This window comes from Empidonax traillii, unplaced genomic scaffold, assembly GCF_003031625.1.
Source record: "Empidonax traillii isolate 1590-97213 ecotype Southwest subspecies unplaced genomic scaffold, ASM303162v1 scaffold112:size1231168, whole genome shotgun sequence".
NCBI lineage: Eukaryota > Metazoa > Chordata > Aves > Passeriformes > Tyrannidae > Empidonax > Empidonax traillii.
In genome coordinates, this window is record NW_020955305.1 from 423,727 (window position 1) to 446,979 (window position 23,253).

The following is a 23,253-nucleotide window of genomic DNA, read 5'->3' on the forward strand; positions in this document are numbered from 1 at the left end:
TATGATCCCCTGAATCCTCAATAATACCAGATTGAATCATGTAAAGCTCAACTGACCCTGCCTGGAGGTGCATTTTCAGAAGGGCTCTTAACCACTTCATCTGTGAGACTGAATACCCAATGTAAATCTTTCAGCTTGGATGTTATTACTGCCTTTGACTCTTTACTTCCACCATTATCACCAAATGCCCCCAGTCATCAGGACCAACCCACTCAACCAAAGCCGAAGGACAGAAAAGTAAGCAAGTGGCAATGAGACCACACTGAAAGGGAAGAGAATGGCAGAGTGTGACTGGACAAGATGAAAGACATCACAGTTGACATAGTATGCAAATCAGAATCTAGGCATCCAGCTCCAGAAATAATCACTGGAATGCATTTCTCAAATGACAATCCTGAGAATCTTTAAAATTGCAAATACTGTGGCTGCCACTCTACTGTCCATCGGCATTAGCAAGGAGTGCTGACCGGCAGGGGCAGAATCCTAGACTGAACCAGTTGTCTTAGAGAGCCCAGTGTCCACACCACAAACATTTTACAGGGTTTTATTTTGGACTGATTGCAATCTAGTCCTGTGAGCAGAATGAATGTCAGTGATTGGAGCACACTGAACGCAGTTCTGAAAACAGCTGGTTTAGTTTCATCTGAAAATGAAGCACTTTGTATGCCCACATGCCACTCCAAACTGTGAAGCATGACAAAGTCAGTGAGGATAACAGAGATACTGACTTAAGAAACGGCATTGTAATGCTCCATACACATTGGCTGATGCTCAGTGCAAAATTAGTTTTTGATGTTTACTCTTAATATGTGTAACAGTCACTATGGTCTGAAATTGATAATATAACATTAAGATACTAGTGTTCTGAAGGTTATTTCTGGGGAAAAAAAAAAAAAAAGAGGCAAATACAGCAAAATCAGCAAAGGACTACAAAATAACTTTCACAGTCAGTATGCACTGTCCCACCCCAAATAGAGTTTGGCTATAAAGAACACCTGGCAAAGCAAATGCAGTGATTTTGCACTAATCCAAGAGTGCAAAATATGAGCAGATAGAAAGAAAAAAGCCATAGCATCTGCTAAGCAAAAACCATTTACAGCAATATGGTATGTCTCCAGGCCTCACTCTTCTAGGAAATACAGGAAATAAAAATAGCATATAAAAATCAAAAACGTATTGCTAATTTTCTGAGGGTCAGACTCTTCGTGTGCAGAAAAAGACAATTTAATTGTTCAAACTTCAGTCAGAAAATGAGCCAGATTCTCAATGCAGAAAGAGATGAGGCTTTGTTAGGAAATTGCCAGTACATAAAAAGGATCGTTCAAATCCTGGAATAGCTGAATGCTTGGAAAAGCATTTCTGTGTTTTGTAGGGCATAAATCTCTCAGAAGATTCCCTTCTGAGAATATAGGAACTAGGTTTTACAGCCAGGATAAGGAGGGTTAAAAGCCAAGTCTCTTAAGTCATACTTTGCTTCCCTGTCACTTAGACCTGGGTGAAATATTGAGTTCCTTTACAGCTACTTCCCTTCCACCCTGAATGCTGAAATCCAAAATACTCCTAAACTTTTGTTGTCAGAATTAGGCTTTGGAGGTACCAGAAAAAGAAGTCAGGGGCCAATGCAGGTAAACTCTGAAGATTTAACAAAAAGTTGGTTAATCCAAGGTGTTTGTTAATGATTTACTGCTTGGTGTGGTGGTACATGCTGTTTAAATTATGTGAATACAAGTAAGTCTTGCTACATTTTGTAATGCATCAGCAATAGTTTGGATTCTGTAAAATAAATAAAATCCAGTTTCTAATCTCAATTCAAACATGCCAAGTAAAATGTGGTATCAAGAAATGTCTAGAGTTATTCTCTCTCCATATTAGTGGAGTACCCTAAGTCTACATTATTCTCCACAGAGAATTTTAAAACCTATTGTAAAATGTATCCCACTTCACAGGCAGAAACAGAAACTGACAGAAAAGGAAAGCTTGGGATGGCAGCCCCCTGCAAACCAGCATTACTCATCCTTCATTGAAGCGTTACATAATTTGCACTGTTGCTGCAGCAACTTTCCTCAGCCCCTGAACACAAAGTACCACAAAGGTGCTGCTGTAACACAGATAAGCAGTTTAACTGTCTTTTTACATAGACTATACACTCAGTTGAAAACAAAAGACAGTTTGAAGGGAATACATTAAGGTAATTGTTTCAAAGTACTGGGAATTATTGATGTATGTAATAAAACATTTAATTTTCAATAGTCTTTGGTGTTAAAAAAAGAGAAAGGCCAGATAAAGAATGTCTTCTTTTAATCAACACAATATAAATATTAAGTAATATGGCAAGAATTGGATTGTGTGAAGGCAATAGATATTTACAGTCCGAAATGACTGCTGTACTAATGCATCTTGTCAAATTTTCTAAAGCAAAAGTACTTCTTCCTCCAGAAGAGCTTGAAGATGTACACATCTGTGAGTGTTCAAATACTTGTTTAGAACCTGGTTTGGTTCCTCTTCTCAACAAAGTTGTTAGCATAGGTAGATTGCTTTTCTAAGTCTTCTGCCTAGGACTCCACCCAAAGACCAGCTGGAAAACCTCAAGTCTCAGATTTTCAATGGTGAAATCTGCCATGGGACCTACTGTTTGCTGGTTGCACTCTTATCTTAAATCCATGCAGATGTAGTTCACCTTGGACTCCATCCCACCCACATTAGATGCAGATCCAAAATGCTTTCTACATAATAAAGAATGCAGACATCATAATTGATATTTCAATACCTTTTGGTGGTAACTATGATAAACAGCATTATATATTTACATGAAATTGCAGTAATATCAGGACACACATTTGTATCAAAACTGAGGGTGGGAATTTAGCAACAAAACCAACATCCTGCATTAGCATTGTGGCAGCAATGACCAGCTGTTAGGTAACACTTTGTGCTTCTTCTTGCAAGGCATGGTTTCTACTGTTATCAGAAATCACAGGCACTCTCTACCATCCCTCCTCACGTCCTGAGGTCCTAATGCTACTTTATATATTTGCCTCTAAAACATGTTCTAAGCAGAGCTAAAATATATAGCCAAAAAGTCTAATTATTCTTGCTTGGTTCTTAACCATTTCTTCAGGGATCAGCATATCTGAAAGTTAGTGATTTTCTTTTAGATTTCTGTCATATTATGTCAGTCTCTGTGTGGATAATTTTCTATTTAAAACATTCTGATAGAGGAACATATGGTTCTTTCATTGTTCAACATTGTGGTTTAATTCAGCTTACAGGAATCAGCACAAAGTCAATTACTGCTCAGAATGGGTTTAATCTGGGACCTCTTTATTCAGTTTTATGCAGAAAAATACTTGGTGAAGATGGGGAACAATAAACCCGATGATGAGAAAACAGATTTATTTTTCCTGTCTCGTGTGTCTCTCATGAAGGTGACATGCTTGATGTGCCAGGTCACATGGGAGTAGCACATGATGCATCCTGTGTGTCACACAGCAGCAGGGTGACTGCTCTGTTTCACAGAAAGCAGTGGAAGCATCCTTACCAAGAATGTAACCAAGAAATTGCACATTGGAAGCTTCTTGATAGCTTTCTGAAAAGCTTATGACGTATGTGTTTCAGTCACTTGTCAGATGGATCCCATCAGTACTCTACTGCACCATTTTCTGAAGCTGCAATTCAGTCCACTGAAAACTCCACAAACATGATTTCTCCTGTACAAATCAAAAATGGTTTTAATATCCTTAGACAAAGCAGTGCTAAACTGAGCCAAAGCATTCACTTTCTGGTGGAATTAACATCTTTAAGCCTCTATTTTCTTCACAGTGTCAGATACAGATTTAAAGGTGAAAAAGAAGAGCAAGAAAATTAAACAAAAAAAATTCTAGCCTGAGTGTGTCCATATTTGCCCATCTAATACAATCTGCAACAACTATTAATATTTTGCAGTTTATTCTTTTGTGAATACTATTTGCCTGGCTAGAATGATTATGAAATAAATTTGCTTACTGTGTATTCCATCAGAGTAACAGTTTTAGATTTTTTTTATGCATTTAACAATGATTGCTTCTTTAGTCAGGGAGTAAAGGAGAGGTGAAAATAAGGATATCATAACAGGCTGATCTTTGAGTTTAATTAGGCTGGAATGTTATACTCCAGCAAGTAGGAAGTACCTGATGGATGGGACACCTGTATTTGAAGCCATTTTCTTCAAGATTTTAGCACTCCCAACACATGTTTACCTATTAATGATACTCAAATTACTTTTACTGAGTAGCCAAAGCTGTATGTGCAGAAAAATAAGTAGCATAATAAAAAGATTGACAGACAATTCAGTTACAGTGTGTATTTTCAATGCACTGTTTTACAGGTATTTACTACATAAACTACTGGAAGTGTCAAAAGATAAGAGGTATTTTGGTGATAGGAAATATTTCTAAATAGATCTTATAGATCAGAAAGCATTAGAGGATCACAGGGGTAACTAGTGCTTCCAAACCCTTTTTAGAGAACTTTATAAAGTAAGTCTGACTTTGAAATAGATTATTTGTATATCAGTTCAGTGTATAACTTAATATATAAATTTGAACATGAAATCACAGAAGTCACACTATGTTTGTTTGTTACAATCTGTCAATGTCTATAAATTAATATGAAACTAATTATGCTACTGCAGTGTTTGGAAGGTATTAATTCAGATCACATATTTTCCAGAATCTCCTACTGACAAAGAGAAAACAGTTTGATTTCTCTCTTGTTCGTCTCGCATCTCTAAACTAGCACAGAGATGGCCTCTTTCTTTGTACCTCTAAAGTACCTTGCACATAGGGACTTCTGAGTGACTGGTGTAAGAATTACTCATCTAGAATCTAGACTAATCCAACTTGGCCAGTAAAAAAAAAAACCTGCAGGGACTGCGTAAGTCTGCTCCTGGAAGAATGAATCACTGCTTCTTCCTGAGAGGAAGCTGCCAACAGCTCTTGCGGGGGACACACACCAACAACACACACTTTACTCTGATGTCTGATAAAGAAATCTCTTCTAGACTGTACTCATTTGGCTAGCAACTGACTCACTGAGATCATAGAATATTTTGGGTTGGAATGAGCTTTTAAAGGTCTTCTAATCCAACCCCCCTGGAATAAGCAGGGACGTTTTCAACTAGATCAGGTAGTGCAGACCCCAGTCCAACCTGGCCTTGTATGTTTCCAGGCATGAGGCATCTGCCACCTTTCTAGGCAATCTGTTCCAGTGTTTCACCATCTTCATTGTAATAACCTTTGTGAGTAGATAGGGTCTGGCGTTCGGAAGACTTCGGGATGTACGGAAAGGAAGGGACCACCCCCCTCCGATGCCTGACAGCCAACAGTAGTTTAGATATCGTAAGCAGACGGAAATGACGGCGCAATTAAGCACTATAAAAGGCCGTGTTACAAGCTAATAAACGCCATTTTACCGTCCACCACATTGGTGTCTGTGAGTTAATGGCCCAAGTGACTAAAGAGTAGTCACTGTGCCCTTCCCGGACCAGGTCGTCACGCAACAAACCTTCTTCATTTTATCTAATCTAAATTGACCCTCCATCAGTTTCAAACCATTACCCCTTGTCTTATCACAACAGGCCCTGCTAAAAAGTTTGTCATCGTCTTTCTCTCCATCTTTCTTATAGGCCACTTTCAAGTGCTGAAAGGCAGCAGTAAGTTCTCCCCCAAAGCCCTCTCTTCTCCAGGCTGAACAACCCCAGCTCTCTCAGCCTTTCCTCACAGAAGAGGTCCTCTAATCATCCCTCCATCCATCTAATCATGTTGGTGTCTCAGCTCTGAGCTTTCTCCAAAAGGTCAATGTCCTTCCTGTGCTGAGGACCCCAGAGCTGGATGCAGTACTCCTGGTGAGATCTCATGATGGCAAAATCTCTCAATCTGCTGGCCATGCTGCTTTTAATGTAGTCCAGGATACGGTTGGCCTTCTTGGCTGCGAGCGCACATTGCTGGTGTGAGATCCCTTCTCCTACAGCATTGCTCTTAATCTATGCTAAGTGTAATGATAAAAATATCTCAGCCAGTGACTATGGCCAAATGCCTAGTGAATTACAGATGACTTAAAGCTTTGGTAGCCTTTGACATTGTGGAGCATGCGAAATCCCTGACACAGCTGCATGACCTGGCTCAGAGAGAGAAATGCCTTAGTGTGGTTTCACTGATTTCTCACTAAGTGTTCCCAGATGCTAGCAGATGGCTTTCCCTTCTGTTAAGGGTTCCCAGATGCACCATGAAACAAGCAACTAGTGCTGATCACCTCTCCTGTCCAACATCTGTAGAGAGGCTGTGGGAATGATCACAATGCAGTATATGGACTGAAGTTATTAATATCAATGCTATTTTATCTTTTCTTTCAATCTAGGAATTACAACTGCCCTCTGACACATCTAATATTGAGAACATACTGAGAGAGAGATGAAAACCAGCTTGATGAAGCTCAAGTCCAAACATATAAAGATGACATGAATTAGAGGAGAGAGCCTTAGGAGGATACAGTGAATCAAAGAATGGATGTAGAGGTTTCTGGGATGGATTAGAGAAGAAGTCCAAGAAATTAAGAGGCTCATTTTGATGATCAGCATTCCCAGAAAGACTATAAGTTTGCAGGAGTCAAACCCCAGCAATCTTCTTCTCCTTCTAATTTTACCTCAGTACATGCCTTTTCTCCTTGATGCCAGTGAGCACAGGATGTGGCCATGTTGACCATTCACCTGTTTAGGAATCCTACACCTTGAGGAGCCCCAACCAAGTGTGTTGATGGTACTCACATCCCTTGGCCAACACGAGTGCCTGAAAGAGATTGTTTGCTTTGGAGCAGCTATCATAATATTCATACTTTGGGAAGAAATATATTCTGTTTTCAGACCTTAAGAAGACTGGAGTTACCGTTTCTAAACATTTATGTGGCAGAAGTCACTTTTGACGATTTGCCCATTTTTTTTTTTTTTCATGAGGGTCACAGCTTTTCACAGAGCCTGCAAAATATAAACCCAGGCAAAATCTAAAACCCCTCTCCTTAGTCGCCTTTTCAGGCCTGGCTTTATGTGTGTGTGTGTGTGTGTGTATGACCTCGAGAAAGACAGGGTTTTTTTCTCTGCGGACGCAGAGGCAGCCCCGTCCTGCATCCCATCTGCAGAGCAGCGGTCCAGCTCCCGGGATACCCGCCGCCGTCCCCGCCCGCCCCCGGCGGTGGGAGGAGCGGGAGCGGCCGCGACCCGCGGGAGGCCGGGAGGGATCGCGGGCGGCCGAGCGGGCGGAGCCAGCGCGCCAGCGGGCAGCTGCGGGATGGCGCACCCGTCCCCTGCCGCCCGGCCCAGCAAGGCCAGCAACCCCCGCGCCTTCTTCGATGTGGACATCGGGGGCGAGCGAGGTGGGGAGGGGGCGGGACGGCGCCCGGGCGAGACGGCCGGGGCCGGGCCGGGGTGTCCTGTGCGGACCGCGCGGGGCCCGGGCCGGGCGGCGGGAGCGGCGGGGATCGTGCCCGGCCCCGAGCGGAATGTTCTCCACGTGGAGAGACCGCCGGGGCCGACCGGGAGCTGCTCCCGCGGGCTGCGAGCGCACAGCCCGGCAGCGGGGAGGAGGTGGAGGAGGAGGAAAAAGAGGAGGGCGGCCCCGCCGCGAACAGGCCTCCCCGCGGGGCCCTGTGCGCTCCCGCCGCGGCTCCAGAGTGGAGGGGAAGGCGGCATTGCGGCACTGGCGCCCTCTCCCCACGGCCGGGGAAGGTGTCGTGGGTGATGCCGGGGGGGCCGGTGCGCACACGGCGCCATCAGTGACCCCCGCCGCGCGTTCCCATGGCAGCCCTGCCCGCCCGTCCCTGCCCATCCGTGGCTCCCGGGGCTGCCCACGTGGGCCAGGGCCGCTCCTGCGCGCCTTTCCCACGTGGTGCCCGTGGGCCGGGGCTGCCCGCTCCACGCCGGGCTCCAAGCCCCTGGACCCCCCCTTCCTCCGTGGCCTGGGGCCCTGCCGCGGCGTGGCGAGCCGTACCTGGCTGCTGCGTGGGCAGTGGGGTCCTGCGGGAGTGAGAGCTCAGGGCAGTCCGGCAGCCCTGGTTCTCTGGGCATCGCCAGTGGTGCCAGAGGTCATTCGGGAATCTGGGCGAACGGTCAAAAAAACACGGAAGCTGGGGAAATACTTGGAAGTGTAGGTTTTCAAAATTCGCACGGGTAAAGATTGAGGCTGCCTGAATAATGTCGGGATATTGCCTCTTATTTATCCGTTCTGCTATGCAAAGGAATAAAAGAAGGTCTGTAGGATGATTTGCCTTTTATTGACTTTCAGTTGTCTAATTTGTTTTCACTGCCGTATTAATTAGAATTAATGTATTTACATTTAGCTTCCGGTAGAGTGAAGTTATGTTAATTAATTGAGGCTGATGAGAAAACAGGAGCATCAACTGATGGCAGCTGCTAGGAGTGAGAAGTAGCTTCTCTGGGAAGCCAGTTTGTGAAGAGATGAGAATTTGGCACAGAATCCATTTATTGACAGGATTTGCTAGCTACTCAGGTTTCATGTCCCTTGGTTAAAACGTTGCATATTTTTGGAATTAATGTCTATCACTGCGTCTTAGTAAAATTTAGGTTTAAGAGAATGAGGAGTAGGGTTGGTATATGTGTTTGGCATAAGCTTTTTGTTCAAATAAAAGTCTCCAAAAGCCATCTTTCTTGTATTATTGCATCTGCTTTTCATTGAACAAGCTACATATATATGTTAAATTAGACATAAGTGTGCGTATTAAAAGACATCATTTGGCTTTGATATATCTGTATGATTTTCTGTGCACATTTTTGTAGCAGAAAATGCATTCAGCATTTTCATTAGTTTTTGGCAGAATCTGTCTCTATTCCCCTTACATTATTCTTGACAGTGGAATCTATTGTTGGCAATAACCTTGCTAAAAGCCCAGTATAACTGCCAGCAATTGCCATGGCGCAGCCCCCCAAGTAGAAATTTAATAGTCATCTAAATAAAATAATAAAGTTAGAAAGATTAATTTCTTTTGATGTATAATGCTCAACACATCACTGTGCCAAGGACAAGACCTAAAAATATGTCTCATTCTCTCTTTGTCATTTCAGTTGGACGCATTGTCTTTGAATTATTTGCTGACGTTGTACCTAAAACTGCTGAAAATTTCCGTGCGTTATGTACAGGAGAAAAAGGAACAGGGCCTACCACTGGAAAACCTCTCCACTATAAAGGATGTCCTTTCCACAGGAGTAAGTTCTGTGAAGCCCTCTGTTTTCCTGTTGGTAACAAGTTGTCTACCATGAGTATTTGAAATAATGTTAAATAATATTTCGAGGACTTGTTTAAAAAATAACTTGACTGAAAGTTTTTGACTTTCTGATCCTGCTAATGACTAGATGTTCTTACCCTGCATTGACAATAGTAAAATATAAATTTACCGGTAAGTTAGTAATAATAAAACTAGTTTACTCTGAGTTGTAAACAGGTTGAAATGAATCTCAAGTAAAGGTTGAAATGTCAAGTGATATCCACAAAATTGAAGGAGTACTTAGTGAACACTTGATAAATAAAAGGTGGGTTTTGGTCTTTTTTAGGTGCTGGTGACAAGGATTGCTCTTCATCTCTGAATTGTTTCTCTTCATGCCTTTCCTGCCTTACTGATACATTTTATAATTATTTTATTTTACAGTTATTAAGCAATTTATGGTCCAGGGTGGAGATTTCTCAAACCAAAATGGCACAGGGGGAGAAAGTATATATGGTGAAAAATTTGAAGATGAAAACTTTCATTATAAGGTACTGTATTGAAAATATTAGTTGTATTCAGCTTGTGAAGTTTCAATGATTTTTATTTTTGTTAAGGTTAGAATTAGTGCTCTTTAGTCCTAGTTTAATGTATTTTTAAGCAATTAATTTGAAACAATAGTTCTCCCTTAAGTAAGGATGTTATTTTAAAAGAGTGGCAAATTTTGTCACTCTGAAGCACCTACAATATCTTAGCATTAACTAGATTATATGCTTTTTTCATAGTCTAATTACATTCATAAGATTAGGTGTGAGAAATACTTTTCTTAAGAAGTGGGGAATCCATGGTAGATTGCAGAATTAATCTAAAGGAAAATTTAAAAGACAGCGTTTTCATTACTACAGTTATATTTAATGATATGGGAAGTAAGTTTGTTTGTGTATAGCTTTTATTCAACCAGAATGTTGGGAAAATGTCCTGTGAACAAAGCAAGCTTTTGAAAGGTCTGGATTCGAGGATGTCATTTAAAGAGATCACAGAATGGTTTGGGTTTAAGGGACCTTGAAGATCATCTGGTTCCAACGCCCCTGCCATAGGCAGGGACACCTTTCATTAGACCAGGTTGCTCAAAGCCCCATCCGACCTTGAACATTTCCATCTTGTACACCAAACAACATCTAAACTTGAACATTCAAAGATACTGGCTTTCATGTTAGAAACTTCTGCCTCTGCCATTACTTACCACTGTTTCATTACTAGCAATCATTAGTGTGTCCCAGAAGCAGTTTTGTCAGCCCAGCTGCAGGAAGAGAGGAGGGAGCTGTGCTGCAAGAGTTCTGCACAATTCTAAATCTTTGTCCACAAAATCAACATCTAGTGACACCAGGGAGACTGCATGTGCGTTTTGCTTTACACACACAATGAGCGTTTCTGTCAACATGTCTGTGTACCTTAAGCCTGTAATTTATACAGCATTTGAAGATCTCCAAATTTAAGTATTACCTGTACACCGTGACTTACATTTTTGGCTAGCAGTCAGCTATTCTAGAGAAAAGTGGCAACCATAATAGTTGTTCTGAGGGTTCATCTGTCGTCTCATCTGTACATAAAGGGCTATGTGACTGGAAAAAGCCCCCTGTGCTTGAACTGTCAGTAAATGTGGTTTGAACCTGGCTAAGAGGACTACTTGGAAAAAAACAAAAATAACATGTTCTGCAAGTACCTCTTACAACAGCCAGACATGCTGCTGTAGGAGTAACAATTCTCAGCATTTCCTTTAGCTGTTTTCATATCATGTTATATATGATAGCAAATGAGAGACTCCTCAACAACACTGACTAAAAAACTTATAGTGGTTAAAGCAAAGCCTTGACTGCAGTTGTGCCTGCCTCCAAACAGTATTTTAGGAAAAGAAAATATGACACTCCTTTAATCAGACATCAAAATCCTTTACCAAGTTCACAGAACCATAGAACCAGTTAAGTTGAAAAACACCTTTGAGATCATGGAGTTCAACCCTTCACCGAACACCACTTTGTCAACTAGATGATAGTGCCACAACTAGTCTTTTCTTTTTTCACCTCTATGGATAGTGACTCCATCACTTCCCTGGCCACTCCATTCCAATGTTTCACAACTCTTTCTGTGAAGAAATTTCTCATGACCTGAACCTCCCCTGGTGCAGCTTGAGGCAATTTCCTCTTGTCCTACCACTAATTGCCTGGGAGAAGAGACCAGCCCCCACCTTGCTTTCAGATAGTTGTAGAGAGTGATAAGGTAAGCCCTGAATCTCCTTTTCTCCAGGCTGAACAACTCCATCTTCTTCAGCCACTCCTCATAGGACTTATATTTTGAGCAATAGCTGGAAATGTGACTCCAGTATTCATCATAAAGATAATTACAGTTGTGAGAGGTGTTCTCTGATGTCTTGACACTTGCTATAGTGGTGCCCATAGCACTGTTTTTAAAAGTTACTCTTTTGGATTGGTCCTTGTCACAGGATCTCTAGCTCCCAGAAGGAGACTGTGTCATCATTACTTTTTTGGTTGTTCTTTGAGATCTGGATATAATTATGAACATGATGCAAATGATCCCCATTTCTGTACCTCTCTGACTGCTCAGCTATAACAAATGTTGTTGAAGTGCCAGAGATGAGTTGAAGAACTCACGTGAATCTTGTACAGAGTTTGGGAGTTTGATTCCCATTATCAGTTTGCCAAGTATGTTAGGATTTTAGTGGGAGTTCAGATGCCTCTACTACATAGAAATTCACTGCATCTTGCACTTAATCTAGCAGTCCTGCAAAGTGTTCTCTACCCACTGTCTTGAACAACAATGAATTGTTTTGTTGATGCTTGAAGAAATGAGCTGTTTGTTCTTGTTTTGTTTACATGGTTTGTTGTAAATTGCAGTAAACTGCAAAACTTTTGTCAGTAGTCAGCTTACCATCTCAGATCAATCCCACTAGGCTTTTTTTGGTGTCACTTCTCCGGCTGTTGTGGAACACCCAACTTACCAAGCATGGTTACCATGGCACAGTTATGCAAACCTTAAATCTGTCAGAGAATCTGCTTTTGTCCCCATTTTTTTGCTTGCTTTATAAACTTGCAAAAAGGACAGCTGAAACTGTCATGGGGAAGACGCTCTATCTGCAGTGTTTTTCAAAACACTCATGGCAAGAAAATGCATGAGTGACGACAGTGTTCTTTATAAATAGAGGCTCTCATCATGGAACTAATGTTGAGACTTGGTCCCAAATGAAGTGGGGTAGAGCTAAGTGTGAAGATTGAAGCTACCAGACTGCTGTCTGTAACCTTCCAGCTTGTTCCCTGATCTTTACAGACAAAAGTTAAACCTGTGGGTGTAAGGCAGTGCCAGAGCTTACTATGACTTGGCTTTTTGTTTACAAACCATTGCTGTCTAGCATTAGCTGTAATTTTAGGGGGGTGGGAGGGCAGAGGGAAAGGTAAGATATGCAGGTCTTGAGCAGTGAATCAGTGACCAACTTCAAATGGTATTTGCAAAAATCTTCTATGGGGGAACCCTTCTTTGTTTGCCAGCAAGTATAATGCAAAATGTCAGATACTTCTTTTGGAGGCTGCATTCCTGAAAGGCTCCATTCCTACCAGATGCCTTCTTTTGCTGTGGAACACAGGCTTTTCTCTCTGTTGTTTGCCATCTGTGACTCTCAGGTTGAGTTTCAAGGTTAGAATAGACGAAGTCAAGATTCCAGTAGACTTCTGTTGGCTAGGTGCAAATCCAGCTCTCAGATGTACAACTTTTTCCCAGAGTTCCTAAGCTAAATTGTGATGAAAAGATTCAGACTCAATGTGCCTTATGACCAGAAGAACAGCTTAGGCAAGGAGTTCTCCCTACCACCGTGGAAGTCCAAACACTGTGTGGGAAAACAATTTTCAACAGATTCTTCGAAACGCTTAAGAATACAGGGACAAACCAGGAGCTTAAATACTGTTGTCCTAAACTAATCAACCTCCCACCGAGCTTTGAGGTATACCTCACAGCAGTTTCTGTTTCCATGTCCTCTGTGCTGTCATACTTTTCCTTTCCACTCCCCTCCTCCCTACAGTATCAAATTTCTTAGGAATACCACAGCATGCATGCTTCAGACATGTACCAGTGCCTTGGTATAACATACTGACTTATATTAAACAGAGTTCCTTGCACTTAATAACCAGATCAACTTGGAGAGAATAAAATCTTACTTGGCCGTATCATGCCAGTTAAACAAGACATTCACAACACATATGAAAAGTACATTTTTTGCAGTACAAGTGAAAATGAAATAATCTGTGTGATGGAACAAGATAATTCTTATTTCAAAAAAGGAAAAAGTACTTGTGGGAAACAAGATAAACAGTATCATCTCATATTGGGCTGTTTAATAATTTTTTTTTTTAGTTTGTGGCCTGGCAGCATAAGCCAAAATAATTAGATGGTTAAAAATTCCAATAGATTAAAAACTCTGTCTACAGGAAAGTGAAGGAGTTAACCCCCCCCCCACAAAACCAGCAAAACACTACCCTGTAAAGACCACAGTCCTCTAAACTCCACTGTTCTGCAATATAGTTCATGTGAATAGCCCTTATAAAATTAACAGTACATAGCCATCTTGTTATAACATTAGAGCTGGTTTAAGTGATGTTTAGCTTGTTTTTTTGAGGGCAGTAGTCTTGAATAATCCAGTGAGGAATTTTATGCCTCTGAGGTGATGTCTAAACCTGGCAGCTGTGCAGGGAGTCCTATGGAGAACAGCGGACAGGTGTTACAGCATCAAGTCACACATGTGGCTGTGCTTGCTGGATTGGTGGGGGGCAAATAAAGACTATTTGCTCTCTTCAGTCTGATAGATAAAATTAGTTGCCAAGTGTATGTAACTGTCTGGGTTACCACGTTGTTGCTATGGCTGTCCTTGCTATATATATGAACAGCGTTATATGAACAGAATCTTATGTATGGTTTTATAACAGATATTTTATATGTTGTGATTTTTTTTTTTTCCCCAATGCAGCATGATAAACCAGGTCTGCTGAGCATGGCAAATGCAGGACCTGGTACTAATGGCTCTCAGTTCTTTATTACAACGGTGCCTACTTCTCACCTGGATGGGAAACATGTGGTGTTTGGCCAAGTGATCAAAGGAATGGGTGTAGTTAAAATACTAGAAAACGTTGAAGTAAAAGGAGAAAATCCTGCTAAGGTAAACAAAATCCAAAGCACTGAGGGATGATGTTTATTATTCCATTGTATGATGCATATTCATTTCTTCTAAATACTTCTTCTAAATATTCTTCTAAATACTTGTTGTAATAAGTATTAAATGTTAGACGGCTATTTCTGCTAACAGTGTTAATCTCCATTTTACTGTGCTTGTTAAGAGGCTTTTGTTCTTACACTGTAAATTTCCCCTGCACAAACAATTTATTGTTCAACACAGCTGGGAGGGTGAAAGCCTTTGCTAGAAGTGTAGGATGGGTGATGAGATTAAAAGGTGGAATTCACAACTCTGCCTTCTTATAAATTTTGTGTCAGAAGTCATATTTCTGAAAAAGCAATCACTATGTCGGTCATGTCAAGTGGGTGTTTGAAAAATTAATACCTCTGTAACTTTAAAAGACTTGGCAGTTGAAGAAGGAACCATCGTCTTTAATGTAGTAGAACTTCCATGTCTTTTGTTTTGCTGCAGCTCAGCTTGTTGCCAGTTCCTCTTCCAGCCTCTCTGTGAAGCGTGGGTATAGTGTTCTTGGAATGATGCTCCTCTGAGCACAACACTTAGCGTGATAAAAGCCTTTTGATGAGGATAGGCTAGCGATGTGATGGGCTTCTGAGACAAATGCACCCAAACAACAGATGAAAAAGCCTTTTTACAGAATTTCAGAAATATCAAAGAGCACTCAGCAGTTAAGGCTCTTTTTTTTTTTTTTTTAATCGTCTTAATAAGCAGTACTGCTATCTACACTTTATTTTTTTTTAGTTGTGTGTCATCGCTGATTGTGGAGAGCTGAAGGAAGGAGATGACTGGGGAATTGTTCCCCAGGATGGATCTGGAGATGCTCATCCAGATTTTCCTGAAGATTCAGATATAGACCTGAAAGATGTACGTATTTTTCTTCTTAGGTATTTTACAGAAGGCGAGACTTGTACGTGGTCTGAGTTATGTGGTGTCTGTGATGATGTTCATTAAGCTTTTTTTATTAAGAATGGATTAATGTGCTGATTAAACAGTAACATTCTATTTTAAGAAAGAAAATGCTATGGAGGAGATTGCTATTTCTTTTTCTCAGTGCTAATTGCAGCTGATTTTTTTCCCCCAGTAACTAAAACCTCAGTTACTTACAATCGTCACAGGTTTTTTTCTGTTCTTGGTTTCTTTATACTTTTGTTTGTGCTGTAGTGTCAAATTGCAATTACTAGAACTCCATCCTGCAGATGACTAACTTAATATTGTACCTACACACTTTTTCTGGGCAATATTTTAAATAACCACCTTTAAACAGACTTTGCCTCACTTACTAGAAATTATAAAGGATCAACCTTTTTTTAAAAGATTTTTACTGCATCAGAGCTAGTCATTCTAAATTCCCGATAGTTATTTGCTTTTCAGATTGTTCAAACTGAAGGAAAGTCTGTTGTTGGAATTTAGGGAGCAGACTGGTGAAAGCAGTTCTTCTGCAGATTTTACTCTATAATGAAAGTGAACTAGACAAACTCTGTAAGTCAAACAGTGATTTGTGAGAGAGGAAAAAGGGGAGCTGCATATGTAGATGGCATATACATAATTACAAAATAGAATAGTAAAAACAGTTAAAAAACAGGAGCTCCTTGTATCTGGCTGTTGAGAAGCACTTCAACTTGTAGAAATGGTTTTGGATAGTATTTGATGTGGTGCAGAACTGAAATTGGCAGGTGCCTGCATCCTTTAACTTTGAACTTGTTCATATAAACCAACTATGGAAATCAGAGTGACATTGGTCTGACACTGTGATCAGGTTTTTTTAAGGTCATTATTTCTAGTAGGGTAGAAGCGTAAACTGATATTATTACAAATGGCAATATATACATTTGACAGAGCTTAAGACAGCTGTTACAGACAGCAGTAATTACAAATTGTTTATTGCCACTGGAAGAGTAACTTTACAGAAGTGTATATGATTATGGAAATAGAAATGATGGATTTGATAAAGACAGGCAGTTGTTCTTTTTCTCCCTCCATGGATATTTTAAGTGTTTAGAGAGAAGGAGAACTGTGCTGATATGACTTCTAGTTTGAGAGGGTGCAGATTTCATGTGACTGATACCATTCTGAGAAGCAGAAGGTAATATTTTCTCAGGAATAGGCAATCGTGGTTGAATACTTTGATTGTTAACACATCTTCTTTTCTTTGAATAATGGTCAACACTTTTATAAATAGCTGTATATGGGTAACAGCATATAGGGGAAAGAGTTGAACTGTTATGTTGTCTCTGGTATTTTCTCATCTTTTATAGTGTAGAAAACCCAGTAGGAATTTAATCTTTCAGACATGTGTGTTTCATGAAGTAAATAATATTATAGAAGTGGATAATATTATAGAAGCTAATATTTGTCTAAAATTGGAGTATTTCTATTCTAAGGTTTTATGGCTGAAGGAAGACTGACACGGGATCCTACTGTTAAGCATTAGTTAATTCAAGACTTCTTTCATAAATACATTCATACTGTATATTTCCCATCTATTTTATTAGGTTGACAAGATTGTGGCTATAGCAGAAGACACAAAGAATATAGGAAATACTTTCTTCAAATCGCAAAATTGGGCAATGGCAGCTAAAAAGTATAGTAAAAGTTTACGGTAAGGCTATTATCATTCAATCAGATAGTTCCTGTAACCCAAAAAAAATACTGCTATCAAGCAATGATTTGTACATTTAAAAAGTGCCTGTTGCATTGCTCTTCTCTTTTTTAAATAAAGAGCCTTGTGAATCCGGAAAACATCTGGTTGATTTTTAGCTATTTACTCACATAGGTCTTCTACTCATTGCTATGTAAGAGTATAGGTGGAAAGTATTGTTTAGAACTGACTAGTCCTTTTTTAACACTCTTGCTGTGGTGGTGCATAACTGGGAAGAAAAGCACAATAGTATACAGAGTGGTTAATGGATAGCAAAGGAGGGAGATACTGTTTCTCTGATTTCTAAAGAGCAGTAAGTTTAGGAAATCAGTAAGTTCAAAAGACAAATGTGACCCTTATTCATTCATTGCTGTTTTTATTCTGAGGCTCCATACCATCATCCTGACTGAATGTATAATTCAGACTTGCTCTCAAAATCATGGCCTTTCTGCTTTTATTTCCATACTGCTCTTTTCTTCTTTCCAAGCTTTTTGCTTTCAATATTTGAACATCTCTTAGAAATAAAGTTATACTGACCTTTATCCCTGCCTTAATGACCACTGGTCATTAAGAAGTAGCGATAATGAAAGAAAAAATTCACGCATATGCAGTGCTTCAGCAGAGTTTTAAAGTGACTGGGTTTCAAATAACTTATGTCTTTCTGAAGCAAAAAAATGAATCCCTTAATTGCAGATATTGACCCACGATGCAGTGTCTCCCACTGCCCTCAAAAAAGCCCATCACAGACCAACACCAACCCTTGAACCAAATAGGATTTCTATGCAAACCTTTTGGAAATCATATATAAAACCAGCTGGAATGGATCTTTAAGGATCTTTGTGTTGTATCTGTCTATTTCTCCCCCCCATACTTAGGTCTTGCTCACTTTTAAGCACACCTAGTGAAGGCTCTTCCAGTTTGAGCTTCTTTGGTGCTTATTTTTCCTTGTGGAAAGCAAGGTAACTTTTCTAGACTAATCAACTCTGATCATTCCAGCTCTTCCTTATAGGCTATACTTTTGTGGACACTCTGTTATTGTATCTTAAAATCTCATACTTCATGTAGGAATGGTGTCCTTTAGCTGGCACTTTGCCAGAACTGATAGGAATGGAATAGCTCTTACCAAGATATCTCCAATGGCATATGTACAGTTCACGTAGCACACCATGGCTTTCTCTTTTTATCAATAGTAACCATTGTAGCCTTCTGTTGTTGTTTTATTGCTTCTTAGCCTTTTTTTTTTTTAATATTTTGTATGTAAGAATTTAAACCTTTTTTGTATAAAAAAATTATTACTTCCTGTTATCTCCCTTGATACTCATCTTACTAATTTCTTTGACTTGGAAGCTCTAATTTTGTTTCTAGAATGGTTGCAGCCTTTCATGTTTTGGTGTGATTTATAAATATCATGTGTGTTCTGTTTGTTTTGAACATCATACAGATTTGTGTTCCATCTCTCCTTACCTTTTTACTCTTTTCTTTCTCTTATGTTTCTTATCTTTTGCATAATGCCCATCAAGTGGAAAAATCACTGGGACTACTTCTATTTCACTTTTTAAGTACTGCTTATGTCTGTGATCTGAAATTACATACAAACCATCAACACTCAAAAAACAGAGCATTCAAAATTAAACTTACACAGGCATTGAGGTGCAAAGGCTGCATTAATTATGGCGTGCTTAAAATGTGAATGTATACAAGCACATGATTTTTATTTTTTTAAAATAAAAGCCACCGAAGTTCTATTAAGTAGGCCATTAAAAAGTTGAGACTTTTGTATCCACAACAGACCTTTGCCACTTGAAATAAAAAACAGAGAGCTGTAGTGTGTTGTAAATTAGGAATCAGATACAGTTTGCCTGCCAGTTTGCTTTTGAGACAGAAATGCAGTAACTGTTGTGGCTTAGTCTTGAACTATTACCAGTTTTGTAGTTCAGGAAAAAAGTCATAAAGGAAGACAGTGGGAAGAAGGTGGTGTTACTAATGCTCATAAACCCACACTCCTGTAAAAAGTAAAGCTACCTTCAGATATTAACCCTAAATGCCTAAGCAAATTAAAATATTACTGAGAGAACTGAAGAAGAGATGAAGCTTTCCATGAACATGGAAGGTGCAGAAGTGGTGTTGATTTTTTGGCTCTAATGAGCAATGTGGTTTTTGAGAATAAAGTCACTGAAATAAATTCTAACAGTTTTCTTGCCGTGTAGAATAGTACCTTTGTCTAAGAAAGTGCTGCTAGTACAGTGGAGGACTAGGAATTACAGGAAAGCATTCACCTGAGTTGATCTTTTTCATCAGAGTAGGTTTTATGTATTTAGTTTAATAAACGTTTGTAATAGTGGAATTGAAGCTGCTTTAGAAATAGTAGTTTGGATAGGCCAGTTTGCACATATATGTGGAAAGATAGACAAAGACAGGACAAAACGGAAGTTGCAACACTAACACATGCTCTACATGAATCTGTTTTTCTGCAGGTATGTAGAAGCTTCTGAAGCAGTGGCGGAGGAGGCAGACAAACCGAAGTTGAAGGCTGTTGCTTTGACCTGTGTTTTAAACATTGGCGCTTGTAAACTAAAACTGTCAGATTGGCAGGGAGCCATTGAGAGCTGTTCAGAGGTAAATTTAATATTTAGCATTTTGATTAACATTTGGTCTAAACAGAAAAGGGAGACTGAAACTGCAAAGCTTTTTCAAAGAGTCTTCTGACAAGCTTACGATTTGAAAGTAAACAAAGTAGAAGCTCATTGTGGAATTATTACTAACTTTCCAGTATGTGGCTTTTTAAAATGATTTTGAAATTGAAATGAATCGTTAGAAACAAAGGAAAGAGGGCTGTTGCTTACTGGCATTGTCAGTTTGGTTTGCGGAACAAAGAGTTAAATTGTCTTCATTGAAAGGGGAGTACTTTTCTCTGGGAGACTAATATAAGCAAAATGTTTTTCTTGCTCTTACATTTGATGGTGTTGTATTTTATTCATGGAAGTGACTTTTCTAACTAAATAAATAACCTTTCAGGTAGGCTTAGTGGTGAAAAGAAACCAGGGAATAGGAAGAAAGAAAGAAGGTAATATAAATATGGAAAACCACTAGAATTGAAGAAAAAAAAAGGATATAGTGAGAACTTAGTAAATTTGAGGAAACTTTAAATAATTTAGTAAAACTCTGAAATTTTGAAGTAAACAGAGGAAAGAATGCTCTTATCTGTTGGCAGAGGATCCTGAGCAGCATCTCTTAGCGCTTCATGATGAAAGCAGGAGTCTCAGCTAACCTGTGAGAGCTCATTAGAGAGCTGGCTTGCTTTCTAGCCTGCTGATGGTGTTACCACATGGAAAACTTTCATGAACCTATATTCACAATGGACAAATGGGGAAGAAAAGAAATGAGAAAACTATGTAATGTGATACCTGTCACTTGATAAAATGGTAAAAACTGAAACAAAAAATAAGTGTTACAGATAGAAACTACTAATCATAATACTTGCCATTGAGGGAAGACAATCACACTTCCTTTATTTTTGAGGTTAAATAATTGTTGGATATAGAGAACTCCATAGCTGTAACAGACTTCTGAAAGGTATTTAGCTTATGTCTCACAACAGTATATCAATGTTTTAATCAGAGCACCAGTTTCCTAAAATTAGCTACAAAAGTTCTAGCTAATTGTTAGTGAGAAACTATACACTTTTCACTTTTATAATTTCTTAAGGCCCATAGGAATTTAAATTAACATTCTGTAAAACATGCATTTGTTGGTGTAAATAAGGAATTATGAGCAGCTGAGCCTGTTCAAACAAACCTTGCCTTGAAATAGTTGTAAGCACAATGGTCGAGGTAAAACCAAAGAATGCTACCTCTGTGTATTCAACACAGACCCCCAGTTCTTGACACAGGAGAGAGAGGCTGAAGGCTTTATACCAGACAGATCAGGAGGAGTGCCTGGAGTAACACTTCCTTTGTAATAACAGCCAATACTGAAGTGATTTAAAAAGTATGGAAGTGTTGTCTAATGTTTATAATCCATATTAATGATTTAAACTGAATAAATTAAATTAATAAAGCGACACATTTTTGTAAGACATTTCCTCTAATCACTGAGAAACTATATTCTTTAAAACACTAAAGAACTAACTGCAGGAAGAATGTGATTTTCACAGGTAAGATAACAGCTAGCTAGCCAATTTAACTGAGGTATTTTGAAAAAATAATTGAAGTAATCAAATAGTGGAAGAATATCTTTACCCAGCCACTGTATTTCCTATTTTGATATTGTCATATTAGAGCTGGCATATACACATTACTGAAAACATTCATCTCAAAAAAGGCGTAATGACTGGAACTTGGCAAGGTTCCTGAAGTATGATGAGATGGATTGCCTGCATGTATGTTTGTAGCCTACAGTGAAAGAAAGCTTTACAAGAAATCTGCATTTATGATGCCATTTGAGGGGTTTTTGGTGTGAAGGAGGGAGCTGCAAAATAGAGTTGTACTGTGAGACTCAAGGTCAGCATAATTTGAACTGCAGCAACTCCTTAGCCTTGACAGTTAGCTATATATACACACACACAGCTGTTCCCTTTTAGCCTCCTATGTGCTCATCCTTCACAAAAGACCACTTTTGGTGCAGTGATATTGAAGCCGCTTAGCTAGATATTCAGTGTGCTGCATTACAGCATTCCTTTTTATACAGTTAATGTTTTGACAGTTTACCCTCAAACCAACTGGGAAGATTGTCTGCTGGTGTGAATTTTGCCATTTGTGGAGATGGGAGGCTGTGAAGTATAAGAAATGTTAATGTGACAATTTTATTAAATTTACAGGCTCTTAAAATAGATCCCGCAAATACTAAAGCTCTCTACAGACGGGCCCAAGGATGGCAGGGAATAAAAGATCTCGATGAGGCATTGGTAATGATCACGTTTTTTTTTTTAAACTTGAATCTAAAATCTTACTCAGACCATTAATTTATATTTCTCTTTTATTTAAGGCTGACCTTAAAAAGGCTCATGAAATAGCCCCTGAAGACAAAGGTAAAATAAAACTGTTTCTTTATAAAATCTGTTAAGAATTGAACAAAGTATGCAGGGTAGTATTTAGTAGGAATTCATACCAGTGTGATGCCTAAAATGCTGGCTTCTTAAACACTGATATATTGAGCACAGAGCCCACTGAAGTGAAAAACCTGGTTTTATACAGCAGTGATGCTTCTGCTGCACTGGAAGACCTGCTTATGTAGGTCAACAGCATTCCTCTTGAACCATGTCCTTATTTCCCAGGGCTCTTACTAGCTTAGTTTCCTCGTCAAAGTGGGTGAGATTTTTAGCTCATAAATTGTGTGTCAGCACCACTACTATGCTTGCTATACACTCCTCTACGTGGTGACCTCACCAGATAACAGGGTCAGGGACAAGGCTTTTTGCTGCTAGTATCTGCCCTAATCCAAGTTTAAATGCAGTTTTATTATAAGTTTGTTCCACCAGTGTGACCTAATCTTAACCTATTAGGAGACCTAATGTAAAGTGATTACTGTAACTTTGTCATGATTTTTCTTTTTAATCAGCTATCCAGACGGAAACACTCAAAATCAAGCAGAAGATAAAAGCCCAAAAGGAGAAAGAGAAAGCAGCTTATGCTAAAATGTTTGCTTGATTTTTTTTCCTAAACATTTAAATCTATGCACTAAGTCATGCAAAAGGATTAACAGAGCTGCTTCTTTCATGTGCTCTCTGCTGCAGTTTTCAGTGTTTACAACACAAAAAGTCTAATAATAAATACAAACTATTCAAAGGTGTTGTGGTGTGTTTTTTTTTTTTTTTTCCAGTTGGAGTAACTTGTGTTTTGCAACTCAGGGATGGCTCTAATGTGACAATCAATAGTGGTTGTGTTTACCCAGCTTAATAGTGCTTCCTAAGCAGCGCTTCACACCATGACAATTTAGGCATTTTCTTAGTAGAGTTTTTATTAGAGAAGGCCTGATTCCTTGTAAGGAATAAAAATGCTAGACATAGGATGAAGGTGCAAGTATTATTTTTTTTTAAACCACATTACAGGTTGTATTCCCTATTAACATCAGGAAAATAAAAAGAAATCTAACTGTAAATTTGATGTAAAACGTATAACACTTG

General features: G+C 39.3%; 1 protein-coding gene across 1 annotated transcript; it reads left to right on the forward strand.

Moving 5' to 3' along the window:
- The first annotated feature begins 7,267 nt into the window (after window positions 1–7,267).
- PPID (peptidylprolyl isomerase D) lies at window positions 7,268–22,919 on the forward strand. Its single transcript, XM_027882835.1, has 10 exons — window positions 7,268–7,401; window positions 9,107–9,247; window positions 9,688–9,794; window positions 14,273–14,461; window positions 15,236–15,358; window positions 16,987–17,093; window positions 19,607–19,748; window positions 21,949–22,035; window positions 22,116–22,158; window positions 22,689–22,919. Exons 1-10 carry the CDS (start codon window positions 7,317–7,319, stop codon window positions 22,775–22,777), a joined length of 1,113 nt encoding a protein of 370 aa, XP_027738636.1. The 5' UTR covers window positions 7,268–7,316; the 3' UTR covers window positions 22,778–22,919.
- Window positions 22,920–23,253: the final 334 nt, after the last annotated feature.

Bases quoted from the DNA above. Each gene is read 5' to 3' on its own strand.
- PPID (XM_027882835.1), top strand. From the start codon at position 7,317: ATGGCGCACCCGTCCCCTGCCGCCCGGCCCAGCAAGGCCAGCAACCCC. The intron at 9,248-9,687 runs GTAAGTTCTGTG...TTTATTTTACAG, and splicing joins AGGATGTCCTTTCCACAGGA to TTATTAAGCAATTTATGGTC. The intron at 22,036-22,115 runs GTAATGATCACG...CTTTTATTTAAG, and splicing joins AAGATCTCGATGAGGCATTG to GCTGACCTTAAAAAGGCTCA.